General features: G+C 39.2%; 1 protein-coding gene across 1 annotated transcript in view; it reads right to left on the bottom strand.

Moving 5' to 3' along the window:
• The window catches only part of Saraf (store-operated calcium entry associated regulatory factor), a 20,307-nt gene extending 8,978 nt beyond the window's left edge, over positions 1–11,329 (bottom strand). Inside the window, exons 1-2 of the mRNA XM_010621950.3 lie at positions 11,265–11,329; positions 1,000–1,178 (exon numbers count right to left, since the gene is read on the bottom strand). Of these exons, the coding sequence (XP_010620252.1) occupies positions 1,000–1,178; positions 11,265–11,298 (213 nt within the window). The 5' untranslated portion in view covers positions 11,299–11,329. The remainder of the gene's footprint in view (positions 1–999; positions 1,179–11,264) is intronic.
• Positions 11,330–11,335: the final 6 nt, after the last annotated feature.

Raw genomic sequence — 11,335 nt, 5'->3', positions numbered from 1 at the left:
GAAAGCAGGCTGAATAAAAAGTAGAAATATAGGTACTGATTTAAACTAAATTCACCTAATAAAATCTACCTCATCTCTAAATCATATTGTTCTAGAACGTCAGGAAGAGGCTCTGGCTCCCTAAGTACAAAATGCTACTAAGAAATATAAGGCCCACTGAAATGGTTCTCTTCACAAGAAATTATCCTTGATGCTACAATTTTAAAATGTGAAGAATGCTAAGGACAAATTTGCCTATTTACAATCTATGACTCCTGATCACCTTTTCTTTTCTTTTTTTTTTTTTTGGTACCAGGGATAGAACTCGGGTTCTTGTGCTTGCAAGACAGGTGACAAAACCACTGAGCTAAATCCCTGGCCCAATTTCCTAAGGGTAAATTTGCATTCTTTGCAGAATGAAGAAAAATGACAAATAGAAGACAGCCTTAAGTATATAAAAAGTTTTAAAAACTTACTAACATAGTAGAAAAAAGTTACAGTACAAAAATTACAATGACTATTTCCAGGCTCTGAAATCAATTAATTTATTTTAAAGAATGTTTCTTTCACAGGAAAAATGATTGATTTATTATATATTTTACAATTACCTGGCATCTTCCATATGTGCTTCCCCAAAATATTTTTTTGAAGTTTTTTTTGTTTTGTTTTTTGGTACCAGGGATTGAACTCGGGTCCTTGCACTTGCAAGGCAGACCACCGAACCGCTGAGCTAAATCCCTGGCCTTCCCCAAAATATTAATAGCCCAATGGGCTGCGGATTTAGCTCAGTGGTGCCACTGCCTGCCTCACAAGTGCAAGGTTCTAAATTCAACCTCTGGTACCCCCCAAAAATCGCTGCTCAGCATTTTGGCTAAGATCAAGTGTGGTATCCCCCCAAAAAATTAATAGCCCAATAAACAATGTATTGAATAAAAATTCCATTTAAATTGCCACTGACATGTACTCACTTAGGCAGCACATATACTAAATTGCCACTGACGCAGTACCAGTAAATATTACCTGTACATCATAACCATCCCAACCTTTGTTCTGACACCGTATGACTTGTGGGGTGTAAGAATCACAACCAGCTGTGCCACCAACACATCTCAGCTGTGGGATTGGATCCAGCCTCCGGGAAGTGGTATAGCGATCATGGTGGAGAGTAAGAGCTTTTACATCCCGCAACAATATTTTGTCTGAAACAGTACAAATGCAGATGAAGACAGTAAATATCTTGTCAAACACAGAAACATTCACTCTAAAAACTTTGTCATAGAAAATAGGTTCAAGATTAAATGTTCTTTCTCTTCTTTAAAGATGACTAAGAAAAGATCAATCAGTTTCTTAAAGGGAACTTAACATTCAGGCCTTTTACGCAAAATTCAGAAGCACATATCTTCAAGACCTCTTTTCATTTCAAGTCAGATGCTCCTACAATATAGGTTGTGTATAATTTTTCCTAAATAAGAATAAGTTCAATAACCTGAAATGAACTATAGTTGTAATAATATTATGGTTAACTAAAATGGCAAAAATATCTAAGCTCCTAATGTATATTTAATTATTTAAATGAATAGATCAATAAATTCTGACCTATTCTTACAAAGGAATATTCTATATTCCACAGCAGTGAAAATGAATTAGAACTTGGGCCCAGGATTTAGCTCAGTGGTTCCACTACCTGCCTCACAAGCACAAGGTCCCAAGTTCAATGCCCAGTACCAAAAAAAAAAAGAATTAGAACTCATGTATCAAACTGGATAAATGGTAAAATCATTTAAGCAAAATAGAAGTTACAGAATGTTTAGTATAACTTTACATAAACTGAAAAAAGGCAAAACAGTACTATATATTAACATTTATAAATGTATGCAATATAAAAACATGTATAAGAATGATCAAACACCAAATGCAAATGAGTACCTCTAGGGAGAGAAGAAGGGAAGAGACAAGCTCTTCTATCCCTAATGTTTCCTTAATTGGGGTGGGAGTTTGTAGCAAATATGGCAAAAATAAAGATTAAATAAAACTGGGAGTACGTGGTTGTTCATTGTGTATTTCTACGTTTAAATATTTAAAATATTTCACAATTTTAAAAATAACATTTGAACTCTTCACAAATTAAAAATAGTATCAACAAAACTCAGGGATATAATTCAAGAAAAGACCTCACTGAAGGACATGAGTTGTCATACTTTCTAGGATGCAATAAATATCCAGGCCTGAAAATACAGAAGACACACAAATGAAATTTTAGAACATTGGAGGCTAAAAAGATTCTACAGGGCCGGGGATTTAGCTCAGTGGTGCTGACGCCTGCCTTGAAGGCACAAGGACCTGAGTTTGATCCCCAGTACCAAAAAAAAAAAAAAAAAAAAAAATTTAAAAAAAAAAAAAAAAAAAAAAAAAAGGTCATATACTTAGAAAAGAACACACAGAATGCTTCTAATCTTTCTCTTAACTGGATGAGAATACACTGATGTTCATTTTATTATTGCTTTAAACTATTCATATGCATTATTTTTTACGCCAGGGATCAAACCCAGGGCCTCAAGCACACTAGGCTAGTGTCCTATTACTGAGCTATACACTCAGACTACATATATATGCATTTTATGGTCTTCATCCCTTCTTAGTTACTTTCCTCACAGCTGAGACAAAACACCTGACACACACAGTCAAGGGAGGGAAGGTTTACAGAGGTTTCAGTTCACAGTTGGCTGCCTCCAAGGCAGAGTGGCGAGGCAGACAGGCATTGCAGAAAAGAAACAGTTCATAGCAGGCAGAAGACAGCAAAAGCAAGCAAGCAGCAAGTGACAAACCTCTTTCTGTCCTTTATATCTTATCCAGACTAGGCAGCACTCACACCCTTAATAATCTTAATGCCGTTAATCCCAGCATTGCACCATGAATCAATCTCAATGTCACACACTCTAGATCCAGCCACCTCCAAAAAGCCCCACCTGTGACCACATGAGGATTTGGGGGGACATCTGTAAATATATGTTTCACATCTTTTGGGGAGCTAAATCCCCAGCCCCACAATTTTTTTAAAACTAAACCTACTCTGCCTCTAATTTTACATTTCTGTGACAACCAAAATTAACAACCTAGCAAGAACCTCTCCTCAATCTTTTTCTTGCTCACCCAGCAACTACACAAACAAGTACAGTACTGATATTCATTTTATTAGTCTTTTTTAAAATTATACAGACACATAGTGACACACACACACACACACACACACACAGCATATGGTGGAGATCAAACCCAGCAGTTACACAAACAAGTACTACAGTTTCTATTTTCATAAAAACTGAATCATACAGTGAATTTTATCCACTTTTTGCTTAATTATATATAACGGATTTTTTTTTTTTTTTTTTGGTTTTGGTTTTTTGAGACAGGGTCTCACTATGTAGTTGAGACTGATCTGGAACTCACTATGTAGCCCAGGCTGGTCTTGAACTCACAGCGATCCTCCTGCCTCAGCCTCCCAAGTGCTGGGATTACAAGCATGTGCCATCACGCCCGGCTATCACGGACATTTCTTTATGCGAGCAGATACAAACCACATTTTACTTAAAAAGAACTCAAATTCCACTAAGATTACAGGCCACATTCTCCCACACTCTCCCAATAAAAGGCTTATAGGCCATTTTCTCATCAAATATGATAAAATTAGAAATATAAATGTATAAAATAATATAATAATAAGGCTTTAATTTAATTGGAAAATAAACATAGCCTTTGCATTAGATGGACATCAAAACAAATTCAGAATTGGGCTTATAAAGTCAATACCTTATAGTGCCAGTCAAATGTTTAAAATATATCAATGGTTAAAACTGGCTGAGTAGAATATACAGGAGGTAGCAGGGACACAATAAATGGAGAATTTAAACCTTAATTTAAAGACACTCAAATTTCAAAAATTTAAGGCAATTCAATCCAACTAGAACAGTTCTGTAAACATCAGGTTTTAGTATAAAGTTCTTCTTTGAAAAAAGCCAAAATCTGTAGAGCACAAAGGAATGTTTTTGTTTTTGTTTATTTGGTACTGGGTATTGATCTATAGACCTTGAGCTTGAAAAGCAGGTGCGGTGCCACTGAGCCCTACCAAAAGAAATGTTTACAACCTACATGTTTTCACTATTTTTAAGTAGGACATAAACAAACTAGTGGTTATCTATGTTAAGAAAAAAAAACAAATATGGATGAGGCTGTAGCTTAGTACTAAAGTACGTGCTTCATACTCACAAGGCCCTGGGATCAATCTCCAACGCCAACAAGAAAAAAAAAGAAAAAGAAATCAGAAAAGGTAAGTCAAAATAAAATAAAAGAGAAGATAAAAATATTAAAAATTTAAAATGCAGGACTCAAAATTGGTTACTTAAAAAACAGATTAGCAGGGCCAGGGATTAGCTTAGTGGTTCTGCCGCCTGCCTTGCAAGCACAAGGTCTCGAGTTTGATTTCCCCAAAACTAAACAAGATTAGCAATGGACAGAACTGTTATGAAAAACTATAAACACTACGTAGGTATAAAATGGTAAATGAATAAAGAGAAAACTGTATGTTGTATACATGGATGGGAATATCACATGATAAACTGCCATTTTCTCAAAATTAACCTGTAATATCAAAGAAATCCTATTTCAAATACCAATAAAACATTTCTTTGAATACTGACAAACTGATTCTAAAACTTAAATGCAAGAATAAATATAGAAAAGCTAAAACTATATGAAGGAAACAATAACAACAAAGACAGGAAATCTGTCCTACAGATATCAAAACATAGTTAAATCTTAGATAATGTAAGCAATTTAATAATGCCACAGACTTAGAAACACTGATCAACAAAGTAGAATCCAGCAAATAGAGACTTCTGGGTGATTGAAAATTTTGTATAGGACTTCAGTGGCATTTCAACTCTGAAAAAGTAGTCAGAAAATAGTATTAAAACACAGATTATCCATGGGTAGGGGCAGTTAGATTCTAACTCATACTATGTACAAAAATTAATCCTTGATGATTAAAAACACTATGAGAATACAAAAATTACAAATATTAAAAGTACACAAGTATGTTTATGAAGGACTTCTTAAAGACATCCAAAACAAAAGATTGACCAGCAAGTAGACCAAATTATGTTGAAATCTATTAAAATCTAAAAATTCATATAATAATATTCAAAATGAATGTGAAAAATCCACTTGCCACCACAATTTTTTTTTCACCTGCAACACCAACTTTACTGAAAATGCTTTGGGAAAGTTTTACAAAAAAACAAATAAATTATAAAAATAACTGACAATCCTCATTCTTTGGATATTTCTTATTGTGGCTCTGTAAAGACAAACTGTCCTTAAAGCTCCAGCTAAGGAGAAAGGGGAAAAAAACAGTCCAAGTATAAACCATTTAATCACCTGGATGTATCTGTTCCTAAATATATAGAGGAGGCCCTAAAGCCTACAAAACTAGCCCCATTCCCAACCACAGGTTGAAAGTCTTATGAGGCAGAACATTAAGACTCCTTTATAAATGTGAAAACAGAACAACTGGAAAAGGTCTTGGAATAAGTTAGCTAAGAGCCATGACCACTACGCTGCCTTGCCTTCCCCTTGCATAGAAATGCAGTGATGTAGTCTGACCATACAGTAAGTGCAAACAGCAATTATTCGAGAGTCTTACACATACTGGCAAGAAGCACCCCAGTCTTGAGGTCTGAGAAGCAGTCATGCTCTTATGGCCTCCTGGTCAGCTCCACTTTCCACCCAGTAGCTTCTATGCCCCAGGAGAGGGCAAAAGAGATATACGGTGGGAGAATAATTGGGAGACAGCAGCCTGCCAGCTCAGCCTAAAACTAGGAGATGTCTGTTCCTATCTGTGGAAGTGCACTGGCATCAGGTAGGGACCAGAGCACCTTGCTGGATTTCAGAGGTTTAGTCTCAGCAGTCAGCCCTAACTGGGAAGACTACCTCCCTTTTCACACGCAGCCACTGGACACTAGAAGCCCAAAAGTTGAGTGTGGCTTGGCTCGGACATCCTGTATTACGGGCTCCAGTGAAGAGTTAGGACTGTGCAGCACGGGGGCTCGATGGCTTCAGCTGAAGGTTCATCCCCAAGGTGAGGCAGGGCCTAACCTCCCTCACCCATCTTGCTCTCCCTGGGTTTTCAGGCCCATATCTGAGACAGCGAAAGAGACTGGAGCCAAACCTCTTGGCCTTTCTTCTTTCACCTTCATCTCCTCAGAGGCACCTCCAAAACATGGGCTGGTCCCCCTGGGACCTGGGCCCCAAACCATTTTCCTCCTGGGGATTGCAGCAGTCCAAGGCCTCCTGGGCTGCAACAGCTGGCAGGGCAGATGCTTGGAATGGCGGGATCTCTATCACTCTGTACTTGAGACTACTGAGGCGTGGTGGAGGCCCATCTGATAGTGATTCTTCACAGCTCACAAATGGAGACAGGCTTTACGACACCAAGAACTTGCGTGAACCAGGCAAAGAATGCAATCAGCAAGCAGGTAGGGCCAGGGGCTCAGTCAGTCAGTCAGGGACTCCTGCCAGTCAGTAAGACATTGTACTCTGATGGGCAGATCACCCTATCTCTTCAGCAGTAAGTAGCAGGAAAAAATGGACTGTCCCAGAATTTTAAAAGACTTATAGGTTAATACAACCAAATGCAATGAATAGTCCTAGACTGGGTCTTAGTTTGAAGAACTAGCTATAAAGTGTGCTCTCTGAATATGACAGAATACCTGATATTAAGAATCATAAAAAAAAAAAAGAAATCAGAACAAAACATATATATATATATATATATATATATATAATAAAATGTCTAGAAATAAACTTAGGGTCAATAAAAAAACTTACGTTAAAAAAGAGACATATAGGCTGGGCATGGTGGCGCACGCCTGTGTCCCAGCACTTGGGAGGCTGAGGCAGGAGGATCACTGCAAGTTCGAGATCAGCCTGAGCTACACAGTGAGTTCCAGGTCAATCTCAACTATATAGTGAGACCTTGTCTCAAACAAACAAACAAACAAACAAAAAAAGAGACATATAAACCTAAATAAATTTAAGGTACCTTCAATCAAGGATCCAATAGGGATTTTTTGGAACTGGAAAGAAATTATGTTAAAGATCCTGTGGTGTCAGGGATTTAGCTCAGTGGTTCCTCCGCCTGCCTTGCAAGTGCAAGGACCTGAGTTCGACACAGTGCCAAAAAAAAAAAAAAGATCCTGTGGCAAAATTAATTGTCTAGAAATAGGTAATTTTTTGAAAGAGAGTATTTTTATTACTATGAAATTACTATCATCAAAACAGTATGGAATTGTAATAGAGACAAGGGAAATAAAAGAACATCTGGAAATAAATCCAGATATATTTAGAAATTCAATATAAGATAAAATGGACTTTTTAATTAAAAAAGGATGCCTTTTTTTTTTCCAGTTTGGGGATCAAACTCAGGACCTTGAAACTGCAAGGCAGGAATGGCATCACTGAGCTAAATTCCTGGCCCAAAAGATGCCTTCTTTAACAATGGCACTAACATAACTGACCGTGTGGCTAGAAGAAAATCCACTTAAACTGTATAAAAACTTAGTTCATGTAGGCTAAAGATCTAAAATGTCTCATATCAAAATAGAATATACTCTATAAACCTGAACTAACTCCTCACATATAGAACACTAGAACATTGAAAATGTCCCTGCTGTGCATGGTGGCACACGCCTATGATCTCAGCTACATAGAAGGTTGAGTCAAGAAGAGTGAGTGTTCCAGGACAGCCTGGCCAAAACAGCAAGACCCTATCGGGAAAAAAAATCTCATGGTTTAAAAAGTCAGACTGTATTAACGAACTAAATAACAAAAATAATAATGATGTGAATTTATTTTAACAGGGTTGAGATTGTTAGAGGACAATGAACTAAATTTGCTACACAGACTCACTTTACAACTTTGGTCAAGACACTAAATTTATCTGTGTAGAAGTTTTCTCACCTAGAAAATTAAGATGGTAAAGGGGGTGAAGGGAGGGCAGGGGTATGGGGAAAAATGAGAACCAAGACCTGTCATGTAAAGGTACAAGATCCCAATGATGAATGTAACTGTACTGTATACCTGAAATGTACCAATAAACTCAATGAGAAAAAAAAATCAAGATGATAATATAGCAGCAGCAACCTTGAAATTTGTTGTGAAGTTTAAACATAACTTACTGAAATATCTGGCAGAGTAGTTATGTACCGTAGGTGATCAAGCATAAGAAATATGAGAATCAATATACACACAGGGTATCACTACCATAATCCCACAGCATCTTTCCTCCTAGAGCCTTGAGGTCTAAGAGTAAACACTACTACATCAGTAGGGACACCCAGAGTTCCCTGAACTCCAGTCTCATAAACCAAAATCCACTTTCTGATCTCACATGTTAGATAAATAAAAACAAATTTTCCTAAACCCAATTCTCCCATATTTTTCCCATCTCAGGACATGGTTAATTCCACACTTGTAAATGTTGAAACCAAAAAACTTAGGGTTAAGCTGGGAATAGTGGCACACACCTGTAACCCCAGCACTAAGTGAGGCTAAGGCAGGATTGCCAGTTAAGATCCACAAGATCCAGTCATGGCCAGGCATGGTGGCGCACGCCTGTAATCCCAGCACTCAGGAGGCTTGTGGGACCCTAACGGCTATGGAACCCCTAGTGAGCCAGCATATAGCAGCACACATTTCTTTCTAGCCAGCTCCAAGATGAGATTAAAACAGTGTTCGGAAGCCTGGTACAGGCAAACAAGATAGCGACTCAAGGCCGCATTAGAAAAGAACAGTCTGAGGTCTGGAGATGAAAGACCAGGTGCACCATAGAGCTGACTCCTTTAGATAGCAGAAAACCGACCCCATGACCCCTGGCCCACTTGCTGTGCTTGCAATCCTCTTCCCTTGCCTTTAAAAAACTCTGCTAACCCCTGTGCTGGGCCTCTCTGAGCTGCTCAGTTCTGAGAGTGCCGTCTGGCCAGACTAATAAAGGTCTATTTACCAACTAGTCCGGTGTGTTTCTTCCCGGGTGAGTCTCGCTGCTCATCGAGCTCCCGGAGCCTTGCTGAGCTACAGATCCCACCGTCTTGGAGGCCCTTTCGGCTGTTCAAGGCTCCTCAGAGTGGAAGTGAGACTTTAGGTCTTACAGCTGAGGCAGGAGGATAGCTGTGAGTTCAAGACCAGCCTGGGCTACAAAGTGCGTTCCAGGTCAGTCTCAACTACATAGTGAGACCCTCTTAAAAAAAAAAAAAAAGATCCACAAGATCCAGTCTTAAAAGGAAACATAAAAATAGCTAGGCATGTTGCTCAGTGGCACAGTGCTTGCCTAGCATGCACGAGACCTTAGGCTGACTCCAGCATTACAAAACACAATACAAACAGAACCTTGGAATGATTCTAGTCTTCTCTCCTCTCACACTCCACTAGGGTATCACGTGAGCTCCACTTTCCACTGATGAGAAGAGAATCTGACCACTCACCATCTCCATTATTCTCCCATTCCCTAGGCCAAACGGCCACCACTCTCGGATCTTACTGGTCTCCATGCTTCCTTCTTGGCCCTTTTCAGTCTGTTGTCCACAAACTATCCCTTATGATTCTCTAAAAATATAGTCAGAGCCACTTACTCCTTTCCCTTCAAGTTTCTGATCAAATGTCACCTTCACAGTGACTTCCCTGCCCAATGTATATGTATTTTTTTAAAGTCCTCACTTCCGTTTGCACATTCTCCTTACCCTGCTTTGTCCTGTCCATACCACTCTGGCATGCTACATTGGGACAAGACATTATTTTTCATCCATAGATATATTCTCAATGCCCAGAAAAATGATTTAAATATAAAGCTACATTAGATAAAGCCTTCTGAAAATTCTCAGGTAACCTCTTTAGAACGGTGTCCACCCCCACCAAATTACTACTTTATGTTGGCTAAATGCATCCAAAGACAAAAAAATGTTACACAGTCGCTTGATCAAAAGACTTGATAAGTGGTATCCAAATAAAGGACCTTCATAAAAGTTTCTTCAAAAGTTCATTAAGTTCCTCAAAGTAAACTTCATAAAGTTCCTCACAGTAAACTTAGTGATACTGCATTTACTCCGCAAAATATTCTGGTGCTTTTGGTTCCAGAACATTAGTTTTACAGCACTGGTGAGCTAAAAGCCACAGGAAGTGGTTCAGCATTCATTTAAATGTGGTTGTTTTGCTTTTAATAATTTCCTTGACTCTTCATCGGTAAACTTGCTTTTTTCAGAATTAGGGCTCAACTAATTAATGTTTTAAACCAGGTTTTAAGCTATAATTTTAATCAAGTCTCTCATTTTTATGTAACTTCCTAGAAATACATAAGGAAAATGTAAATTCCAAATCCAACATGGCTTCTTCTGATAATAAAATATTCTCATCAAATAGGTTACTCGAAGTGAAGTGCTTGAAACAGCCCCTTTGCTCTCATTTGGAGGGCGGAAAAAACAAGACCTAACAGAAATAAACCAGCTGATTAAATTCAAAAGCGTAGGCATGTCCAATCAGTTCACAAATGGAATACTGTTAGGTTTCCCATGCCTCACCATCTTCTCTCTCCAAACCAAAAATGATGCCATTTTAATTTATGAAAAGTCACTGTTTACATTTTGATGATATTCACACAACAAGTCTCATCCCAAGAAATCACTTATCATGTACCGTCTCGTAAAAAAAATGAGAGAGAAAAAAAATCTAATTCCTACGCACCGAGAAAAACAAAGGGAATATCCGGTATAATGCGACGTAATTGAAAGCCCAGACCTGAACAAGACGCAGGAGTTCCGTTCTCAAAAACAGCAGCGTCTAAGAATCTGCTAAGCAACCGCCCAGGTTTAAGGCCCTGCCGGCTAAGTGTGACTCAGAGACTGACTACAGGTGGCAGGGCAACTGCGAGCCATGGCAACGGGCAGCCTTGACAACAGTCGGGGGCGAGGACGTCACACGAAACACAACAAGCGCAGGTAAACTGCAAGGCAGCGCGTCAGACTAGGGATTACCAGCTGCAGCCGGAGAAGGTGGACGCCATCGGCGAGTCCAAGCAAGGAAGAAAGGAGACGCGAGGAACAGACCCGTCCTGCCCCGCCCACTACCCAACGCCCCACCTAGGAAGGGCAAAGGGACCAGGCGTGTGAGGAATTACGGAGGAAAGGCTGCGGGGCGACCCGCGAAAACGGCTGTGACAGGAAGGAGCGAGAGGAAGCACTCACCAGGGTCGTTCCAGCACAGCGCAGGGCTCGCCATTAGCAGAAACACAAGCAAGTCGGGGAGCCGGCTGCGC

The sequence above is a fragment of the Fukomys damarensis genome, unplaced genomic scaffold, assembly GCF_012274545.1.
Source record: "Fukomys damarensis isolate Sample0158 unplaced genomic scaffold, DMR_v1.0_HiC HiC_scaffold_18, whole genome shotgun sequence".
NCBI classification, from domain to species: domain Eukaryota; kingdom Metazoa; phylum Chordata; class Mammalia; order Rodentia; family Bathyergidae; genus Fukomys; species Fukomys damarensis.
Note: the sequence above shows the minus strand (reverse complement) of the source record. Positions and strands in the feature narration are given on the sequence as shown.